Here is a 23,925-nt window from a genome sequence, read left to right as displayed (position 1 = left end):
ATTCAGAGCATAACTTTTAATGTCTACAGGGTGAGAAGCAATGACGACACTTGAAAATGATGAGAAAGATGATGAAATACTTGAGAAAGATGATTGAAAGGTAATAAAATGTTTTATAAAGTTTATTAAAAGATGACAAATTATTTCAAGAAACAGATACAGCATAAACAAATTGTTTTCATTTTTGATAATATCTTGCCAAAAAGCCCTGTTAAGACCATATAAATTTCTTTATTGGTAATTGTAATTCGCAAACAAAATCAACAACAGATTTTTACAAGTAATGACATTCTACACTTCAGTATTGGAAAAAGATCTACAAAATATTTTTTGATTGCTGTTTCCTGAGGAATTTTAGTAAAAAATGAAGTAATCATACTAGATTTTCTTTTCTCAACATTTTTCTGAATGGTTTTCACCTCCCTTTCTTGCACTCTTTCTTTTAAGTTCATGATTTATGGACACCCCACGCATACCCTGGGCCAATTTAAAAAAAAAATTTTTTTTAAGTGCTTTCCTCAGTTTAGCTGAAATTTGAGAGGAGTTCTTCTTGTGCCCCTATCTATAATAATCTACATCAACATCCATGCTTTGCAAGCCGCAATATTATATGCAGTGGAAGGGAATCTAGTGTACCAGCCTCATTTTCCCCTATATGTGGATGGCACATGAGAAGAAAGACTGCTGGTATCCCTCTGTATGGGCCAAAGTTTCTTCAGTTTAGCATGAGGTAGGTTTCCTGACTCATTTTCGAACATCAGCTCTCACAATCTTATGAGCAACTTTGTACTACTTTGCATTAATTAAGCTGAAGAATTGTGAACAGCTAAATTACTGAATTTTGTTTTGTTTGCTATTTATATCAGACACAGACAAAATGAAAAACAAACACACACACACACACACACACACACACACACACACACACACACACACACACACACGGCCACTGTAGACAAGCATTGGAGGACGTGTGTGTTCTGTTTTATTTACATTTGATAACAGGCTTAGTCCAATAACTAGTAATACCTAGCAATCTTTTTACAATTTGCCTACCTCCCACTCAATGCGTAATTTACTATTCAGGTGCATGAACCACCTAGTGTGGCAGCTCACAAATCCCGATGGTATTCAATAGTCTGACTGACATATTTTAAAATTAAAGAGGTCCATTAAACAACAGGAATCATTATTCACAAGTTTCTGTTTGCATTGTACAAATAAAAGATACTTTGTATAATGTATGTGCTCACTTTATTACAAAACAGTCAGTCTTTGTTGAAAGTGTGCTCATCATATTTGATTTGGACAATTTTGTGGAGCCATTTGCAGTTATAAACTGGATGGCAATTTTAAGTAGGTTACTCCTGTAGCTAAGTCCAGTGCCTTAACCACTGCACCACCTCTCTCTCTCTCTCTCTCTCTCTCTCTCTCTCTCTCTCACACACACACACACACACACACACACACACACACACACACACACACCTTCTTAAAGATACTGACGAACACTGTAAGTGTTGTTTTCTCTTAAAATAAATAAGGGTAAAATTGATCTGAAGCAAGGATAATGGATGGATAACTTCTGGAATTAAGGTATCTTGTGCTAGGAAGAAACACATCTACTTAATTCAGAGCATAAGCTGTCCTTGATGGGACAATAAATGAATGGTCACACAAAAGCCTCAACTGTATATCTTCCCATGTTTGAGGACCTAATCTGATATTTAAGCAAGGAACAAAATGGTAAGTTTGGAGTCAGTGAAATGTTGTGAGAAGTAGGTTTCACTGGTTGCAAGGCCATGTGCTTAGGGAAGATGGTGTCTGACTTATGTCACAACCAATTTTGGGTTAACTATCACACACTTTTTAAAGTGAGTATTGTAATGAACCAGCTCCCTACTCTGCCTTTCTTTGAAATGTGAACAGATTTACTCAGCCAGTACACAGGGCATGATGTGTAGTTTGAAAGCCAAACCATGATAGATGATATTGTCACCCACAAGAAGATATACAAATTAATCTGTGGTACAGCCACAGGGGCACCCATAAATTTTCATATATGTAAAATACTACCGCAGGCGAAAATCATTCTAAATCACATACAATAGTCCTACAACCCAGTTTGATACTCAGTGAAATAAAAATTAATGCAACATTATTTCAGGGTGTTTACTTGTGATCTTCTGTGACTTATTGGGAGCATTTGATTATGTCAAGTGTAATATTCCACTACAGGCAATAAATTTTTATGGAACACACTGGTGTCCTGAAAGTCATAGGATAGCAATATGCTCATATACAGATTTCAGTAGTAGTGCATACACACAGTATAAAAAGGCAGTGCATTTGTACTTAGGTGATTCATATGGCAAGGTTTACAATGCGATTTAGGCCACACAATGAGAATTAACAGACTTTGAACGCAGAATGGCAGTTAGAGCTAGAGGCAAGGAACATTCCATTTTGGAAATCATTAGGGAAAATAATATTCCGAGATCTACAACATCAAGAATGTGCTGAGAATACCAAATTTCAAGCATTATCTCTCACCAAGGACAAAGCACAGGCTGACGGTCTTCACTTAATGACTGAGAGCAGCGGCATCTGTGTAGACTTGTCAGTGCTACCAGATGGCCAACACTGTGTGAAACAACTGCAGAAATCAAAGTGGGGCACATGATGAATGTATCCATATATCTTGGACTGTGGCAACACACGACCAAAACAAGTGTCTTTGCTAACAGTATGACATCGCCTGCAGCGTCTCCCTGGGCTCATGATCATATCGGTTGCATCCTAGATGACTGCAAAACCATGGCCTGATGAAATGATTTCAGTTGGTAAGACTTGATGGTAGGGTTCAAGTGTGGTGCACACCCCATGAAGCCGTGGACCCAAGCTGTCAACAAAGCACTGTGCAAGCTAGTAGTGGTTTCCATAACGGTGCGAGCTATGTTTACATGGAATATACGGGGTCCTCTGCTTCAAATGAACAAAAAATTGACTGGAAATGGTTATCTTCGGCTACTTGGAGACCATTTTCAGCCATTTGCGAAGGGATTTTTGTGAATGATAATGCAACATGTCACCGGGTCACAACTGTTCACAACTGGTTTGAAGAACATTCTGGACAATTTGAGTGAATGGTTTGGCCTACTCGATGCTTGACAGGAATCCCATCAAACAATAATGGGACATAATCAAGAGGTCTGTTTGTGCACAAAATACTGCATCAGCAACAGTTCTGCAATTATGGACAGTTATAGAGGCAGCATGGTTCGATATTTCTGCAGGGGACTTCCAATGACTCGTTGAGTCCATGCCAGGTTGAGTTGCTGCACCACACGCAGGCAAAAGCAGGTCCGACACAATATTAGGAGGTATCCCTTGGCTTTTGTCACCTCAGTGTATGTAGGTGAGCACATGCCTGGCTTACTCCTTATTTAAGAAACAGAAAGCTGACAGACACCCTAGGCTTTATTAGTAATATAAAGAAGGATGCCTCTTCATCTGGATGGTGAGAAATTACATACCCACAAGGCACGGTCTCTGTCTCACTACTGTTCTTGTTGCATGTTAATGCTCTACCGTTTTATTTCAATCAGGAGACAGAATCGGCCAATGAAGTTTTTGTGAAATTTACTGCTTGATTTTGCACAAATGGGCTAGTTTTAAACTTTGGAGAAACATAACTCATCCAGTTTTGTACTGTCAAAAACATCCCACCTCCTATTAACTTAATATATAAAGAAGATAGAATAGATATAGTGGAAAGCTCTAAGTTCTTACGTGAGCATATTGATCAAAACTTAAAAACTAGAAAAAAGATATAAAGTAGTGCCAAAATGTTAGGTTCGGCTACTTTTGACATACGAATAATTGGCAACTTTGGGATATAGAAGCCAGTAGGTGAAAATATTTTCATTCACTGATGTCTCATGGGGTCATATTTTGGGGTAACTCACCAATTAGGCAAAAAGCCTTCATTGCACAAAAGATAGTAATCAGAATTATCTGAGTGGTTCACACATGTACATCTTGTAGGCATCTCTTTAAGCAGCTGTGAGTATTATCTACAGCCACACAGTACATTTATTCACATATGAAATTTGTTATCAACTATCCATCTGAGTTTGAGAGTAACAGAGATATTCACAAATACAACACAGAGGGGAAAATGATCTGCATTACTCTTTACAGAATGTAGCTTTGGCACAGTCAGAATGCCCAACTCCTTAAACAGATGTCTACAAGATGATCGTGGATGAAATACGCAGCTACAGAACTAGCTGAGAATCTACCACAGAAACAAAATGTCTGAGATATAGCAGAAGTGTCTTCCAGCGTAGAGCAAAAATGTTTCTCCATAGCCCAGTCTTATCTCAAACATGTAATGCATCACTAACTCGAGGCATTTTTTCAGAGAGACTGAAATATACTGTAGTCAAACACCTCTTTAAGAAATGTGATAGGAGATATGTCAGTAACTGCCAACCTGTTTCACTGCTGACATCATTTTCCAACATCTTGAGAAGGTGATGTTTTCTAGGATAGTACCTCATTTGAGCAACAATAATACCTTCAGCAAAACCTAGTTTGGATTTCAGAAGAGTTTCTGTACTAAGAATGGCATTTACATTATCACCCACCAAATTTTACAAACACCGAATAACAAAACTGTGCTTGTTGGTATTTTATGTGACCTGTCTAAGACATTTGACTGTGTGAATCACAATATTCTCCTAAATAAATTGAAGTTTCAAGGGATCGATGATACAGCAAACCAACGATTATGCCATATCCAACCAAAAGAACGCAGAAATCTGTACTCAGCAATTCAACCAATGTAGTATGGTGACATTATTCTAGCTGGGTAGAAATCACCTATGGGGTTCCCGAAGGCTCAATCTTAGGTCCACTACTGTTTCTCATATACGTAAATGATTTTCCTCCTAATACACAACAAGCAGAATTAGTTATTTTTGCAGAAGACACTAGCATTGGAATCAATAGAAAAACAAAAGAAATGGTAAACAAAGTTCTAAAAAGTATCATTGACTGGTTTTCTGCAAATGGCCTCTCCCTCAATTTTAAAAAGACAGAACATAGTCATTTCTCACATCTAAAGGGACTACACCAATGATAAATTGTACATGTGGTGATGAAATAATACACTGGGTGGAAACTTTGAAATTCTTAGGTGTCTATTTAGATAAGAAATGAAACTGGAAGAAGCAAATTCTGGTACTCCTAAAACAACTTAGCTTAGCCACATTTGCACTTAGAATCACTGCAAATCCAGGGGAGAGATAAATCAGTAACTTGACATATTTTTGTTCAGTAATGTCATACAGAATAAGGTTCTGAGGGAATGAATTCATCTTTAAGAAAGAAAGAGTCTACATTGTTCAAAAACACGCTGTATAAAAAAATGTGGTGCTCACCCATGTTCATCTTTCAGGCATCTGTTTAAAGTGCTGACATTCTGACTATTGCTTAACACTATATTTCTCCCTCATGAGGTTTGTTGTAAATAATCCACTGCAGTTCAAAAGGAACAATGATCTACATAATTGCAATACCACAAGGAAAATGAAATTCATTACTTTGCATTTAGGTTGTCTTTAGCGCAAAAAAGGGTTCACAACACTGCAACTAAAATTTTTGATCACTTACCCGGTGATATAGACTGTCTAATAGACAGCAAAGTAAAATTTGAAAACAAAATTGAAAAATTTTCTTCTTCTACTCCATAGATGAACTGCCATTATTGTAATGTTTAAAAGGTAATGGGTAGGAATTACTAATTCATATCTGTATAAAAGAAAACACCTTATAAATGTTCAGCATGTAGCCACATTTAGAAATCAATTTGCGATGTGAATTTACAATGACTCATTCCACATTATTATGATTTATCATGCAAAATGATCCATGTAACATGAAACTAACTAACAAACAGCTGCTTATATATCACAGAAGAAGTATTGAATAAAAATAATTAATTATTTTTACAGAGCCCCCCCCCCCCCCCCCCCACACACACACACACACCAGATGACTGGATGATAGGCAATACAAACTGCATATGAACACTACAGAGAGCCTACGCTATGTTGCCACTCTAACAAAAGTGATCTATCACACAAAGACATTGAAATACATGTGTGTTTTCCTTTGTTAATATGTGCAATTCAACTTGGATGATAGGCAATACAAACTGCATATGAACACTACAGAGAGCCTACGCTATGTTGCCACTCTAACAAAAGTGATCTATCACACAAAGACATTGAAATACATGTGTGTTTTCCTTTGTTAATATGTGCAATTCAACTTAATAACATTCATTGTAAATGTGATCTAAAGAACAATTAACAAACGCTTGTCCCTGTGAACTTTGAAGTCATACCCTGGGTTATGGTCTTTCAAAAAACCTCTCAAGTTGAATTCCGGCATTTTTTATTACAAAATAAACTGAGAGATACGCAACTTAAATACAAAAGAGGCTTCTTGGTATTTAAAAAAAAAAAAAAAAAAACAGAATGACACCATAGTGACACAGTCCTTAAGAAATCATTACAGTAAGTCTATTGAAGCAGAAGCCTTCAAGACCTGTATGACTAAACTGCAGCATAATTAATGCTTATAAGGACCAGATTGTTTGGGCTTTTATCTGCATAATGTTTCAAATACTAGACATATAACTGAAAACAAATGCAACATGAAAGAAAATATGCCACATCTGATTATAAATCCACACTCTACTGCATTTATATTCTGTGACTTCATAAACATACATAAGAATGTGTTTTAAAGAGTTAAATAAAAACTAATTTGTATTGTGTTCATGTTAATAAGAACATCAGCTTATAGGACACCCATTACAAATTGTGCTACGAAAATTATGACAGTTTCCCCATATGAAATATAAGCTGTCTCTTTCTTCAGAGTTCAGCTGAATCTTATGAGCATTCACATTAGATCACTATTTACATTCATCATCAGAATTTTTTAAGCAAGTAAATTTTAAGAAGTTGAAAGAAAAAAACCTCTAAACTCATTTAAATTATTATATTATCTTAATTATAAACTATATGTGTATGCCCATAATATGCTCTCTCTCTCTCTCTCTCTCTCTCTCTCTCTCTCTCTCTCTCTCTCTCTCTCTCTCTCTGTGTGTGTGTGTGTGTGTGTGTGTGTGTGTGTGTGTGTGTGTGTGTGTGTGTGTGTGTGTGTACTCGAGAAGGAGGTCTTTTGGTTGAATGGCGTAATGTATAACAGTCTTTTTACTGTGTCTGCCTGAAACTCAATATCTCCTCTATATGGTGAGTTCCACTCTATCCTTTTCGTAATATCGTCGTTATTTCAAACAGGAATATCCACTGCTTGATCAACACAGAAATTAATAAGAGGCATATGGTGTCTTAAAATGTGGTGGAAGTGAAATTCCATTTGTTATTACCTTTGTATCACCCGCATTACCAGTTGTAGCAAGACGGAAGTAGGGAGGATCAGGTGACAATAAAAGTTCAACAAATTCACTAGTCGAGTCCAATTCAGTTAGAACATCTTTCATGTTATCAGCTCTAGCTATCACTTTGTTTAGTACATGTGCATTTTCAATATCAAAATCCAACATTTCTTCTGGTTCCTGGGTACGAATGCTACAATCTGTCACAACTCCATCCTCTTCTAATCTGAAAGTGGAAACGTCCACAGTAACTTGTTTTTTCTTATTTTTAACATTCATACACATTTCTTTAAATTATAAATCAATGTTCAAGACATTATGATGAAACTGACAGTAAAATAATTAAATGCTGTACAACTGAACTTTGTGATGGATATTTTCATACTCATACTTTCACAGGGTTATTTTAAACACACTATTGTAAAGCCGCTTCACAAAAAAAAGGAGCCAAAATGTTAGTAAAAAATTACTTACACATTCCATTTTTTCAAAACAGTTTGAAATTATGAACAACATACTTTGCAAATACCTAGTACAGGAAAACATGCATACAAGCAAACAGTTTGGATTTCAAAAAGGATTATCAACTGACAGTTTATATTAATAATCATGATGGGATTACATAGTTTCTTCCATAACACGAGTAACAAAATAAGACGGTTGCATTCCCTGGCTGAAAATAGGTATAAAGGCACTCAGTGTCTTCTTGTGTTATTGCACTGTTAGTACTTTTTCCAACCTCCATTCTTCCTAATTATCTAAACAAATTCTCTTTGGCATTGATTTTGTTAGATTTGTTGTTCTTGCAGTGAAATTATTGCCCACTCTTTGCATATTCCACTTTTCAGCTTACTTATGGATACGAATTGCCTTCCATTGTGATAAACACAATTTGCAAGTATTCCCCAAATGTTCTCCACAGGGTTCAAATCCGGACTATGTGCAGGCCAGGACAAGATTTCTATAGCTTTATCTTCAAACCGCATTTTGGTTCTAGTGCACAGATGCATTATCTTGTTGAAATATTAGACTATCGCCCCTCAGGTCCTCATACATTCTAATCAGTTCTGTCTCTGGTACCTCACTGAAAATGTTAGAACTCATTCTAGTTTTCAGCCAAGCAGTGCTTGATTTATCTTTCATGCAGAAGGCTGCCCAAATCATTCATCAACTAAATGCCAGCTCATTCTCACCTGCTGCTGCTCTGTTCTCAGGCCCTGTCAATAATTCTGAAATCCATCCGGATCATCTAAATTAAACTACTTCTCATCACTGACACTACTTTATCACATTCTGACAAACTCTGTCATGCATGTCTGGCAGATACTGGCAATTGCACATCAGCAACAAGCTGAGAAGGATAATGATTTGCGGCCAGGGGTTGTCACAAGTTTCCCCGAGTGAAATTCTCTGATATTTCCCTGATTTCCAGACAAGTTTTAGCATTTTTCCCTGACAAATTTTGAGATCTCAAGGTAAATAAAGACATAAGTTGACAAAAAAATGAAAGGACTTCTGTACTTCTCCTCTCCCCCCCCCCCCCCTTTCTGTTCTGTATTGATGTAGGACACAAAAACAACCAGGGTCATAATGTCAATCCCCAACAACAGAAGAGAAGATAGCTAAAAACAGGGACATGGAGAAAGGTCTATAAAATATGCACTAGAGAAATGGAGGACCAGACCTAAAAATTAAATGGCCTTCGCGGTACTGCTATGACGGATAAAAAGTAAAACGCAGTCGACAGCCCGTGCGTCATTCGCTAAAACGGCCAATAACTCAGACAGCAAACGCCAACAGGAACATAACTGGACAAAAAAAGGGCATTCCATCAGGAAATGGCAGAAGTTAGAAGTTGGGCGCATGGTGCACAAAGTGGGGGAGAGTGCCACTTAACAAATAGCGATGGCTAAAAAGGCAGTGCCCAATACGCAACTTAGTTAAAATGGTGGGGGCAAGAGGAGGTCATCCAAGCTGCTGGGAAAGGCTTAATAACCTGAAGTTTATTCCCATGAAGGGAGGACCAGTGGTGATGCCACAGCCACACCACCTCCTGACAGACGGCAATACAGAGATCATCAGAAGGAATGTAAGAACTAGTGGGTTGAGGTACAAGGACTGCAGCCTTGGCAACAGGGTCAGCAGCCTCGTTTCCCGTCAGACCGACATGACCAGGAATCCACATAAACATCACAGTGGCTCTATAGAATGAGCAAGTACAAGCTTTCCTGGACCCATTGCACTACGAGATGGACAGTGAACAGTGCACAGAGGCTTTGAAGGGTGCTGATAGTCTGAGCAGATGACACAATTGAAAAGCCTGTGTTCACCGGATGTACTCTGTAGCCTGATATTCTCCGAAGAGCTCTGCTGCAAATACTGAACAGTGTCCCAGAAGCTGATACCAAAAAATGTAGGCACCAATGATGAAGGCACACCTGACACCATGGTCAGTCCAAGAGCCATCAGTGAACACAAAGGTGTTATCACAAAATTCCACGAGAAGGTTGTGAATCTGAAAGCGATAGAGCAAGGCTGGTATAGTGTCCTTAGGAAGCGAATTAAGGCCAAGGTGAACGCAGTCCGCAGCATACAGCCAAGGTGGTGAACAGTTCACATCCACCAGAAAGTTGCAGGGAGCTTGAAGTTAACCTGCTGGATCAAGAGCCGAAAGTGAACCCAAGTAGGCAACAGAGAAGAGAGCCACACCCCATACTGGCACTTCCAGTACGTCATCGAAGAAGGAGGCATAGGATGGGTGGCCATGGCAGACATATGGCATGCATACCTGCTGAGGAGAAAGTCACGGCGGTGGGACGGTGGTAGTTCAGCGGCTTATGCATATAGAGTCTCAACCAGACTAGTGTAAAAGGCGCCAGTGGCCAAACGGATGCCATGATAGCGGATAGTATTGAGACGGTGTAAGAGGGACGGTCGTGCACATGCGTAAACAAAGCACCCAATAATCCAGTTTCGAACAGGCAAGGGACTGTTACAAACAGTGGACAGTAGTTCGATCCGCACCCTGGGAAGTACCATTGAGGGACCATGTACAGCAGGCTGCCAGGTAAGACTTGTGGGAGGAGCAAGAGTGTTTCCCATCAAGCAGGAGCCCCAAGAATTTCATAGTTTCAAAGAACGGAAGGGCAACAGGCCCAAGATGTAAAACGTGGTGGGGGAAACCATTTGCACTGCCAGAAATTCAATGACAGTTTTGTCAGTGTAAAAACGAAAGCTATTGTCAATGCACCACGAGTAAAGGCGATCAATACACTGCTAAAGAGGCTGCTTAGTGAGACAGGTCTGTGGAGAACTGCAATAGGTGGCAAAATCGTGAACAAAATGGGAGCCGGAGATGCCCGGCGGGAGACAGGCCATTATAGGGTTAATGGCGATAGCAAAGAGGATGACACTCAGGACGGAACCCTGAGGCACACCATTTTCCTGGATAAAGGTGTCTGACAAAGCAGTACCCAAACGTACCTTGAAAACTCTGTCTTTTAAAAATTCCTCAAGGAAATGGGGCAGATGACCACGGAAGCCCCACGCGTAGAGAGTATGGAGGATACCAGTCTTACAGCAAGTGCCTTAGGCTTTCTCCAAATTGAAAAACATGGCCACAGTCTTGGATTTCCACAAAAAACGAATCATGACATGGGTGGACAAAGGGACAATATGGTCAACTGGAGAATGGCGTGCTTGAAATCCACACTGTGTAGTGGTTAGTAAATTGCGAGACTCTAGTCACTATACCGGCCGGGCATGGATCATACCAGCTTGCAAACACAGCTGGAGAGATGGAGTGGTAGCCAGAAGGAAGGTGTTTGTCCTTACCGGGCTTAGGTATGGGTGTGACAGTGGCTTCATGCCAGCATTTGGGAAAATTGCCCTCTGCCCAGATGAGGTTGTACGTATTAAGCAGAAAGTGCTTGCCTGCAAGAGAAACATGCTGCAATATCTGAATGCGAACAGTGTCTGTCCCTGGGCCAGAGGATCTGGATGAAGTGATTGCATGATCTAGCTACCTCATAGTAAAGGTGGCATTGTAACACTCATGATTCTGAGATGAGAAGGGTATTGCATGAGCTGCCTCCAATCGTCTCCAATGGAGGAAGAGAGGGGGATAGTTAGAGGAGCTCAAAATTTCCGCAAAATGGTGGCCAAAGTTGTTGGAGATAGCAATAGGGTTGACGATGGCATCGTCTGCTACTGTCAGGCCGAAAACTGGGGAATAGATCTAGGTCCCAGAAAGCTTTTTATGTTATCCTGAAGACTGCGATGACACTGGTCACGTATCTGTTTATAATGGAAGCAGTTTGCCATCATAGGATGATGGTTACAAATAAGGAGAGCACGTCTCCACGCGCGAATTGCATCGCGGCACGCCTCAGTCCACCAAGGGACGGGGAAACAGCCTGTTAAAGAGGAAGGACAAGGAACGGAACACTCTGCGGCGAAAAGGATTATGTTTGTAAGATATTCTACCTGGTCATCACAACTGGGGAAATGGTGTCTGTCAAAGGCCACCAGGGAGGAGTAAAGCCTCCAGTCGGCCTTAGTAAGCTGCGATTTGAGTGTACACTAAGGTGAGGTAGGAGTCAGTAAACGGATAGCATACGGGAAATGGTCACTCGAGCAGATGACAGAAAGAACAGTCCACTCAAGATAATGAGCAAGATGAGAAGTGCAGAAGGGTAGGTCCAAATGGGAATAGGTGCGCGATGAGTCTGAAAGGAATGTGGGTGCTCCTTTGTTAACGCACAAAAGATTAAGTTGATTAAGAAGGTCAGCCAAGAGCGCACCTCTCCGACAGGTTCTGGGAGAACCACAAATGGGACGGTGTGCATTAAAGTCACCAAGCAGCAGAAATGGTTGAGATAGCTGCCCAATAAACTGGAGGAACACAACCCTGGTGTCATCGAATGACAGGGGGATGAAAATGGTACAAAGGAAAAAGGTCAAGTGAGAAAAGGAAAAGACGAACTGCAACAGCTTGAAGATGGGTAGTAAGGGAGATGGGTTGACTATGAACGTCATCCCGTATGAGCAGCTTGGCTCCCTCATGAGATGGAATGCCAAACTTGGGAGGAACATGAAAACAGACCAGCATGAAATGCAAAAGCTCAAAGCAGTCACACGGATGTGATTCTGTTTCCTGAAGGCAGAGTAAATTTGTCAAGAAAATCTGTAAACTCTTTGGAACATTGTTAGTACCACAGAATGGATTAGTAGTAGGCATGCATCAGATGTGATAGGACGTGTTTTTACTTTTGACAATGACAATGGAATTTTTGGTTTTGTTGAAGTAGAAATTGTAAAGACGGTGTGATATAGGAAAAAGTGAGAGAATAAAAATTATAGAAACTGAAATTACTGCCCAGGCAATACTTCAGCATTATGTACGTCAATTGGAACCATGAGAACATATAATACCAAAAATTTCAGCTTTAAAAATCAGCCCCTAGACATGAAGAACAGGAGCCAACTACGAGAAAAGAAGATACATAAAAAAATTATTGTAAATCTTATTCCTCTGGAAGCTTATTGAAAGAGTTAATTATGAAGTCAGTGACAAACAACAAATGATATGAGGGAGGGGTAGATTACAGCCTGTACCAGGAGATGCATGCAAACCCTACCTGTCGACCCGGGGCTGGGAATTATGTGTTACCCAATCACCTGTTACGGGTCAGATGCATGGGCTGGCCTTCAGGAGCGCACAGGGAGGAAGAAGAAAAAAGAGAAGCCTCAAACGTCAAAGCGGAGGAAGGACAGAAGTTGAACGAAGAAAGGAAGAAGGAATGAAAAACAGTGATGAGACTGTTCTTATGTCAGCTAACTGCAAAACACTCCCAAAAACACCTCAGATACGTTCCCCAAGGGAATGGAAAAAGAACAGCAAGACGATAGACATTCAGCAAGGGAACTGCAAAGGCTGGGCCCCTGGGTGGATTTCTCCCCCGTGTGAGCATAAATCTTAAGCCCTAACATTAACATCTTTTGTAATCAGCAGTTTTTAGAAGGAGAAAGCAAGACAAATGATGTATGTGTTCCATTAAGACCACTGTTGTTATATTATTTCAATAAAACAAAACTAATTTGTGACAAAAATATGCATTTCCTTGGAGTTGCAATACAGATTTAAAATGCCTTCATTGATTTCAAAAATAACCTTACAAAAAAGTAGGCCTCTAGAAAGAAATGTATTAGGCAGGGAAGAATTGTGTAAACCAACACTGTGGATAACCACCAATAAAATGTTTGTTATACAATGTTCGTTATTATCAGTTATTAGTCACTGTGTTATGTCTATTATTCTACAGGTATTGTGTGATTTTTCTTTGAGAAATATGTGAATACATAGCATACAAACTGCTAGCGACTACCGTAATTTTCTTCTTCTTATTGTCCATACTTTCTAATATATAAATGATTTACGAAGTGCCAAAATGTACTAGAATAAATTAATTGTCTATAAAATGTTGCACTGTACTTGCGGTGAGACGGTCGCAATTCATGAAATCCAACACCCGTGGCCTCTGGCCTGTCGAGGAACACCGCAGTCCTGAGTCCTTGGATTAACCATAAAAATCCACTGCAATATGCCACACACAAATTGACCTAGAGTGCAGGCAGATCGGTGAGACTAGATCTGATGGGCACGACTTACACATTAGTGGGAAGTAATGGGCTTCAGATCGGCAGGCTCAATCTGTTAAAGACACAGAAATGGCATGCAGTTTTGGCCCATTGTTGAAGTCCACTTGTGTATGAGCTATTCATATGTCACATGAGAGATCAACGAGATTTTTCCAGTGCTCTTTTTCCCCCCAATTTCTCCAATATTTCCCTGACACACTTGAAATTCCCTGATATTCTCCAATTTCCAGAAAATGAAATTATCAACCACTGTAGCTGAACAGTTCTACTTCTTAGAGATTTGATGATTAGAGTGTCCCATTTCCTTGTACAGGCCGATTTTTGCTTTTTTACCACTATGTGGCACTATCATAATTGTGGTTTATGTATACCACACGCACTGTCATTAATGGTGTCTGTTCCACATCTGCAGTAAAGGCACGTATATACACACTAACACTGCACAGAGTCGACTGCCTTTATACCGTCCGCAACCATATGGATTGTTGGCGTATTGTCGTACACTGTACTACTGACATTGAATGAGATACCATTTGACTGGATTTGTCAGTATACTGGATCTCATATCAATGCATGTACACTGTGCACAACTATTCCAATGGATAATGTTAATTTTCCTTCAAATATCCATGCCTTTATACTATTTTCCACAACTGTGGTTAAAATATTAGCTACAGTTACAATATAATGAAGTAGTAGACACAATACATTCATGGCTTTTATGTTACGGGAATGCAAAAAGCAAAATGTATCAGGCCCATGCCAATCAGATAAGAGCAGCCACAGTACTTCTTAAAGAACTCCAAAACCTACAGAAGTAGGTTCCTCCAACATGATCTACCAGAAGCAGAACGCATTAAGATCCTGGGATCAAAACTTTAATGGGAATCTCCAGCAAGAATCAAAGAAAGTGCCTTAGTTTAGTGATTTTTCAGTACAAATGATAAATGCTACAGGTGATTTAGAAATGAAGAAACATGTTAATTCTGCATATTTCCACTCATTTATCAGTTATGGAATAATTTTTGGGTGGAACTCAATTTACAGGGTCAGTATTTTCAGAATAAGGAACAGCACTATGAGAATTATATCTGGCGTTGATTCTATACCGTTCCACAGAATCCCCATCAATAAACGTAAGTGTTTATTCATTAATATCTTTTTCCGTTGCCAATATTTCTCAGAGTGATATGCATGGATACAACACTCAGACCTAAATAATTTTTACAAAGACTAAAGGGGATTAACATTATCCCAAATGAACTCTGATACATGAGAACACATATTTAATACATGTAATGTAGATACTGTAGGCCAGTGGTGCTCAAGATTGAATTAAAGAACTTACTCTTGAGCGCCTATTTCTGCTTCTTTAAAAAGTATCTCCATAGAAACTCTCAAATTAAATGTTTTAGGTTATTTTATTATTAGAAGTTTCACTTTTATATACAGGTAATAGTTTTTCATGATATTTGAACATTTCAATGTACTGCAATTAAATTAAATAAAATGTAAATTTATAACTTCTTTAATAGTCCAGAGAACGTTATTTATGAGATACAAGTTATACAACCAATGCTTTCTATCCATAGGGGCCTCTCAATATGACTAATGTAATGTAATCCCATATTGTAAACAGTACTTACAGAAGGGTCAGAGGGAATCCGTATTTCCTATACGACATCTTCAAAGCTGTATTATGACTTCCAAATATATTAAGGCATTCAATTAGGATTGCTAGATTGATTTTCAATACTACTTGTTCTTCCGTCAACGTATATTCCTGGAGTTAATGATTAGGTCTTGTAGTGAGCTTAGGAAAGATGTACACCACGAAACATTTCATACAAACAGATACATACCTCGAATACTTCTGCCTGTATAAATGCGCTCAACTGTACACACTTGCTATCCTCGACACTAACTTTGAGTCCTCTGTCAGTCATAAATATTATTGCATGCTGCAAACAAATCAAAATCTTAATTCACGTAACATATCAAATATCAGTCCAAGGAAAGTAATGCTATTTCCTGTTTCGAATTGTCTTCCAAAATTTTACACAGCTACATCATTTCCCGTAAACTTGTTTTCAAATTCACCAATGAGAAGTCGAATTATAGCAGTTTTTCTCAGGAATACGACAACAATGTTTTTGTTCGTATGTGTTCTACCAAACTATTAAATTCACTTACATCTTTGAAATGGATGGCTCTCAGTAGCATTACGAGATTCTTCACGCTGTCTAGACGGGCTGTGAAAACAAAATCTTCGTCAATTTCACCCTGCTGACTCTGCAAAGCCATTGTTATTTTTGCCACTCTGTTTTCATTTATACATCATCCCGCCACAATTCTACTCACTTGTCGATACTTCCATTCCCTGCCACTAGAGGCGCCTGAGTGTCAGTCAGCTGTCAAGATCTGTTGAAAAGCGGGACAAATATACCTGTGTCTAGGGGACGCCAGGGAATCGGGTTTGCTGATTGGCTACGTCGTGCGATGACGTCTTCTCCCATACCAGCCAATCCAGATCGTTGCTACTTTCTGAAACGCGCTGTTCTTTAAAGTAGGCGATTTGTCTGTCGATACGTTGTGTGGCGAACTCGATATACTACTTCGCTGTTGTGTGTTCTAGGCCCATGTATATAATGGCAGATTCCAACACGTGTTTTGTGTGCGATAAAGCATTTCAGCTGTGAAAAACTTTATACGCGCACATCAGGAAAATGCATGATGTAGAGCCAAATACAGAAGGTACGATTAAGTGCCCACAAGACGACTGTAGCCATTCCTTAAATACATTGGCTGGTTTGAGAGCCCATGTGGAGGAAAAGCACATGGTTCGAACTGCGGATGAAAAGATTGTATTCCAGTCAATGGACGGTAAGAAACACCGTATAATAATTAGTTTTTACTACTCAATAGTAGGAATGTTTCTGGTAAAACTGTAGAATTTCTTTCTGCATTCAGTAATCTGGTGCAATGTTGTAGTGCAAAGCTTCTTTCAGTTCATATGAAAGGATCATTTGTATTAACGGCCTAGTCTTAGAAGACAAAGTCGCAATCTTTGTAGTCCACAATGGGTAATTAATAAACTTTATTTTTACTGTCCATAAATTGTGTAGCAACTGTTTCTTTTTTTTTTACGTATCGCTCAAATATTTGCTTTCAGTAACATTCTTGCACTCATGAAAACTTTTGAATGTTTAGAATTACAAGCCATTTTAGCCGTTCTCTTTTACGCCAAATAGGTATGGTCGATTTACAGTGAACAACCAAGGCTTGCAAATAGTGCAATGTTTTTCGTGTTTGATGTTTCAGACTTTCTAAAATGGAAGTCCAAAGAGGAGAAGTTAGCGAGATGTAGCTTTGTTATGCATGGTGGTGCGAAGCATGTGAAGGGTGCCACCAAAATGTATGTCACAGATCTGGGATATTCATATCTCGGTCAAAGGGCAAGAGGCTACTGAAGTCTCAAGGCAGTAACAAAATGGGTGGCCACTGCACGTCTGCCATTGAGGTCAGCCAAGAAAAAAATGGAACGTGTACTTCTGTTTATTTTAAAACACATTTCGGCCATGAACTGAATATTGGTTTTCTGCACCTTAGTAAATCTGAAAGGGAGATTATTGCGGGTGAGTTCAACATTAGAACAAATGTTTTTGATACAGCAGTTTTTATAATTTTTAAGGCAATGAAATTTAGTTGCCTATCTAGAATCAACCTTGTGTAAAGGTAATGTGGTGTGTTATTCATTCAAAAGAGATTTCTGTGGGTTCGTATGTATTCATTATGTAATGTTAGCGTTATTGGATAAGAAATTATGAATTATTTTCGTAACATATTTTGCTGGTGGAAGTATTGCCATCTGATATGACATAATGATTGGCGTTCCTGCTTGTGGAAATCACATGAGGAATGTAGATAGTGATCATCTTAAATCATTGTGTGATGGTAATGCTATTTTCTTGGAAATGAATAGTTCCAGTTTTCTACCGACGGGAAAAGTCTGGGAGCACACTTTGAATAACCTTTTAGGCTACTTGAATAGGTTGTGGGACTAAATTTTACAGTGAGTGATTCACGCTCAATTCTTGCTTGTTGCCTTCAACTTGTAGTGACGAACTAACTTGTAGTGCAGTCAGAGTTATAGGTAGGTTGGGTAAAGAGACTCATTGATCAACAGATGATCTTAGTCATTTTAAGCTCCTTGCCTTTTAACTGATAGTGTTTGCAACTGTTATGTGAACAAAATGTTTACCTTTTTTGCACAGTTTCGTGCATGTACTAAGATGGAGTAAAAGAAAACACTTATATATCTTTGTTTATAGATGACAAAACAGTGACAATACTTCATCAACAGACTAGAAAGAATAGGTGCTGCACATGCCATTACACAGTAAAATTATGTAATGTCACAATGATACTGCTCTGCAAATCCATTTGCAAACCAAATTTCTGAGTAATGTCACAATTCAGGTGTGGAGTCAGAATGAAATACATTGAATGTGTGAAGTTGTTAATCTTTCTCTTAAAGTATTGTTAATTTTTTGATCATGAATTATTCATAAATTTCTGTCAGATTTTTGCTATTGTAATTATTACCAGTTCTTTAGTTTCCTCCACTGCTATAAGAGAACAGGCTACCTGGTTCCTCCTCTTGCACCCGTGTTTCCTATAATAACAAATTCCTTCCTCAATTTTTTTTCCTCAGACTTCTTGGAGAGATGTCCAGGAAGTATCTTTCTACTAGTCTTTGCCTTTCTGGGTGCGTACACTCGAATAATCGCATATTCCTGGGTAAATCATGACATTACAACTGGAACATTATATTTAGTGATCAGTTCCCATTTTTTAATTCTTTGATATTTTCTTTTTCTATCTTTGATATAATTAATACTTTCATATACATTGCTTGGTAACCTAATATATTGTGCTAATTCAGGATGTAATAAATATTTGATTTGAGGTGATAGAAGTGAAAATGTCCCTTGTGGTAGTTTTATGAACAGTTGGTTTTGAAAGTACAGCTGACTGGCAATTTTAACACTGTGCCATGACTCAATGTGCCAGCCTGTGTATAATAAAATGTTGGTAATGAACTGTTGGCTGATGTTTGAGGAAGTAATTTGTTGTTAGTGAATGGATGTGCATTTCATAGTATGTAGGAGATTTCTATTGTTTGTCTTGTAATCACTTTTCACTAAACACTTGTTGCAGGACATTTTTAGTTCATCCACCCTGTAGTAATTAGGTGCTACTGTGACCTTAGTTTTGCCCACCACCTGATGTATTCTTCACCTGTTACATTATACACAATTGAATACATGCTGTCTGGATACCTTACCAATATAATTAGAAGTAAAGATACAGTTTAGATCTGTGAAAGGTGTAATTTCTATATACTTGAGTTGTAATGACTGTTTTTGTGACCCTAACATCATAACTTGCAGCAATGACAATGCATTGTGTTAACTGTTTATTTACTGGCAACCAGTATTTGTCCTGACAAAATTGCACAAACAGTGAAATATTAGGTATAGGTAGTAGTATTTGTTTAACGTTATGGTTGTAGCTTTATTCATAGTAGAAATGTTGCAGGGAAAATTGCTGAGGGTGTGACGTTCCAGAGGATTTTGGATGATGTGAGAGATTACATACATTGTGAGGAGGTTGAGAGACTGCACCTCCTTACTTGGAAGGATCTTCACAATATCAAAAGGGAATTTCTAATTGATCCTCACCAGTACCATTCTAGTGATGAAATTAGTGTGAGTATTTTTTTAGAAAGAATGAAAGACTGTGTTCTGATGCACAAACAAACTGGTCAAAACATGGGAAATTTATCGAGTGAAGACACAATGATAATGTTAATGACACCATTCCGAAGTGAATTGCTTAGAAAATTCGGTTCCAATATTGTTTGTGTAGACTCGACACATTGCACAAACGTGTACAAATTATTAGTGACAACATCGCTAGTTATAGATGAATTTGGGAGTGGTATTCCAGTGGCATTTTGCATTTCTAATAAAGAGAATACAGCCATAATGACACAGTTCTTTACTTGTGTCAGGGAGAAAGCAGGAGTTATCAAATCAACTGTGTTTGTCAGACGACACAAATGTTTTTCGATGTGCTTGGGCAGGTGTAATGGGTCTGGCAGAACACAATTTGCTATGTACGTGGCATATTGACCGCAGCTGGAGAAGCAACTTGAGGAAAGTGCATGGTGGCCCAAACAAGCAAACGCAGGTTTACAAAGCTTTGCGTATGCTGTTAGAAGGAGCAGATATAGAAAAGTTCAGTGAGTTGCTAGAGTTGTTTGAGAGGGAGCTACAAGAGGACGAAGACACAAGAGAATTTGGAATGTATTTCACAAATCATTACGGATTCAGGCCCCAACATTGGGCGTATTGTTATCGGCGTAATTTAAACATAAACACAAACATGCATCTGGAAGCCATGCATAGAGTATTAAAGTACTGCTACCTTGATGGCAAGACCAATAATAGACTGGACAAGTTGCTGCTGGTACAAATGAAATTAGTAAGAGACAAATCTTTTGAAAGAATTATTAAGCTCTACAAGGGTGGACATACTCATCGAATAGAGAAAATTCAAGAACGGCATAGAGAATCCAAAAAAATTGACAGAGGCCAAATCACGGCCAATAGTGATGGCAAACGATTTTATGTGAAATCTCAATCAACAAGTGGCATCACATACACTGTTACTTTAAAAGCACTAGAATGCAACCTCAGTTGCAGACTTTTGTGTTGCACTTGTAATATTTGCATTCACAGTTTCTCTTGCTGTTGTCCAGACAATTTAATAAATCTGAACATTTGTAAACACATTCATGCTGTATCAATGACATATGACTTACATTTCAGTAAAACAGTCAAAGATAAAGAAACCACTTCGATACAACAGGCATCTGCTATTTTGTCCTCAATGAAAAAGCAAAATGATGAGGCAACTGCTTCACGGGGAACACAGTTGAAAGCTAAATTAAAAGTCCTGCTAAACCATGTAGATTCATTAGATACTGAAACGGAAGAGACAGTGGAAAAAGCAGTTGACCATTTGCTGTCACTTGTTAACTCTTGCTCCAAGAAAGAAGGTCCACACTGTGCCAGCAATGAGAAGTTGCAAGTGCAACACACATCTAATAAACAGAACTTCAGTCCAAAAAGTTTGTTTGGTAAACCAACCCTGGCTGAAAAGTCGAATGTTGCAAGTGCTTTGGTGCAACCCGACAGTGAAGTGTTGAGTGTGCATGTTGGCTTTGATCACACATACTCTAAAAATTAAATTTTTACAGTTGTGTGTGCATGTTTGTGTATCATGGTTTATAGGCCTACTGGGGAAACTCGCCATGTAAAACAATGAGTAACGCATCATACTCGGTACCTCAGGGTGATGTGGAAATCCGAGTGTTCTTAATAAAGAAAATGTCACTGTTTGTGTGTTTCTTTTGACTCATCTATCCTATTGCATATAGTTAACAAAATGTAACTGAAATACTACCATACTATAACATTAATTGGACTATGGACATAGCCATTTCAAATGGTTTTGCTATTTTTCACAGGTAAAGTATGAGTATTCACCAAAATCGTCCAGTACAAATGTTTTCCACTTGACAACTGAATGAAGTCAAAAAGCAAAATTTTGTGTGGACAATCTGAAAATTGTTTATTCAGTTCCAGTTGTTATTTTTTGTATTAAAACAGTCCCCGAGAATTTATTTTGCTGAATTTCTTGGTCTAATTTTCTATATTTAACATGTCAGTTATGAGCTGCTTGGTGATGGATGTTTTGTCACCAGGTATATGGCATCAGGTGTGTGGCTTCCACTGACAAAACTGCAGTTGATGTGTTAACAGCTTTCTGTGGCCTTGAGCATGAAGTATATGCATCTAGAAGTCTTATTTAAAAAGTGCATCCAAAATTCTAATGTCTGAGGAATTTCCATTTAATGTCATGTTTTTGCCCAATAATTCAGTTAATTCTGCTAATTACTTAACATTGTAAGTGCTGTGAGGCCAACACCAGCCACAGCAGAGCCATCTGCCATGGCTGCTGGCAACTTTGTGACAGTTAAGGGATAATATACAAAAGTGGGCTGTGGAAGAGGTTCAACCTAGTTTTCTTTGGTTAAAGCAATTAAAATCAAACTTGTGCAGCATGTTAAAACTCATACTCCTCACCATAATTTAAATGTTTACATTGAAATGGTTCTGACATGTGCATAATATATGGACTGATCGTAGAAAAACAGCTGTTTGATACAAGGTTCTTCACAAGGACAAATGAAACAATTCTGAAAAACCAGACTATTTTCTTGAAACCTTAAGAACCAAACCTGTCGGTTGGATTAACATATGAGTAAACCCCATCACAATAGCACTATGTTCTGCATCAATTAGCTGTAGTTACAGGATAAGTAAACAGTACAGAAAATTTTTCGTATAAATTTTATTATAAAGCTTGCAAAAGTTATAGAAAAGACGGACAAGATAAACTTGTGTAGACATCATTGTAAAAACATTTTTACTTTAAGAAAGCTGAATAGGATAATAATCTCAAGAGTGCCTTAAATTGCATGACATATATCACCAATCAGGTATTTTCTGTTGGAGAAATAGTCTGGTTTTTCAGAATTTTTTCATTTGTTCTTGTGAAGAACCTTGTATCAAACAGCTGTTTTTCTACGATCAATCCATTATTACATGCATGCATGTAGTTTCGGTGACCCAATGGCAGCCATCTTAAGGCTGTATGCAAACCACCAGATAAACATATCTACATAGTTGGTCTGCATTGTGCAGGTCAAAGCAGTTTCGTTATTAGATTCTGTGAATGTCTCCTTCAGTTCCATGTGGATACCTCTGACATAAACATATTATGATAATTTTGTTAAATGCTTCCTTGGTGTGTTGTTGACCTAGATCAATAGTGACACAAGAAATCTTTTACTGGATTGGGATTTGAACCTGTGTTTCCTGCTCTCAAGGCAGTTACACTGACTACTTCACTACCTAGACACAGTGCCCTTCCCGACTATGTGGATTACCTCAGCAAGTCTCCCATCCAGCCCAAAATTCCATATGTCACTACTGCATTAGTACCCTTATTCCTGCAAATGGCTCTGAGTATATGAGTGCATCTGAACTGAAAAAAGTTCCCCAATGCCAAGCTAGGCTATGTTTAGATACAATTGTATGCATGGTGACTGTTCTTTCGGATGTCTGAAAGAATGGATACCATGCATATAATTGTATAAATATAACTAGTTGTCTTATGACTGAGGTGTCCACGTTGGTCTGAATAAGTCCATGGAAGAGAAAAAAAAAACACACACAACCAACTGGTGGCACCTGCACAATGCAGACCAACTATGTGATGTATTTATCCGGTGTTTTACATATAGCCTTAAGATTAATGGGATGCCGAAACTAGTTGCATATAGTAAAGGATTTATAAATAGAAAAACAGCTGTTTGGTACAAGGTTTTTCACAAGAATTTGAAGCCATCTGAAGTCCTTTATCCCATCTCCGATGGATTCACAAAAAAAGAAAAAAAATCATTCATTGCACTAAGAATTTCTCCGAAAATATTACCCATTACATGGAATGACCAGATGCTGCATTCAGAACAAGAATTTTGAAGACCTATGCAGGACCAATGCCTGATAAGTGCTAGATCAAAATATGACCTCTTCCAACACCTCTTCATTTTCTACCTCATTTTCATTACTGTCATGGCTGTTATATAATCC

General features: G+C 38.4%; 2 protein-coding genes across 10 annotated transcripts in view; one reads left to right on the top strand and one right to left on the bottom strand.

The window, feature by feature from the left end:
- The window catches only part of LOC124711274 (cell cycle checkpoint protein RAD1-like), an 80,810-nt gene that overhangs the window by 29,765 nt on the left and 27,120 nt on the right, over nucleotides 1–23,925 (bottom strand). For 5 of the 8 annotated variants that reach the window (XM_047241264.1, XM_047241263.1, XM_047241262.1 and 2 more), the window contains 5 exons: nucleotides 16,499–16,558; nucleotides 16,331–16,389; nucleotides 16,000–16,098; nucleotides 15,784–15,920; nucleotides 7,469–7,703 (listed from right to left, as the gene is read on the bottom strand). In XM_047241264.1, the coding sequence (XP_047097220.1) occupies nucleotides 7,469–7,703; nucleotides 15,784–15,920; nucleotides 16,000–16,098; nucleotides 16,331–16,389; nucleotides 16,499–16,514 (546 nt within the window). In that variant the 5' untranslated portion in view covers nucleotides 16,515–16,558. The other 3 variants (XM_047241267.1, XM_047241260.1, XM_047241268.1) reach the window with 3 other exon arrangements.
- LOC124711273 overlaps nucleotides 16,529–23,925 on the top strand; it is a 93,078-nt gene continuing 85,681 nt past the window's right edge. For both annotated transcript variants that reach the window (XM_047241259.1, XM_047241257.1), the window contains exon 1: nucleotides 16,529–16,577. The gene's annotated coding sequence lies outside the window, so the exon portion shown is untranslated. The remainder of the gene's footprint in view (nucleotides 16,578–23,925) is intronic.

This window comes from Schistocerca piceifrons, chromosome 8, assembly GCF_021461385.2.
Source record: "Schistocerca piceifrons isolate TAMUIC-IGC-003096 chromosome 8, iqSchPice1.1, whole genome shotgun sequence".
In the NCBI taxonomy this organism is placed as follows: domain Eukaryota; kingdom Metazoa; phylum Arthropoda; class Insecta; order Orthoptera; family Acrididae; genus Schistocerca; species Schistocerca piceifrons.
Note: the sequence above shows the minus strand (reverse complement) of the source record. Positions and strands in the feature narration are given on the sequence as shown.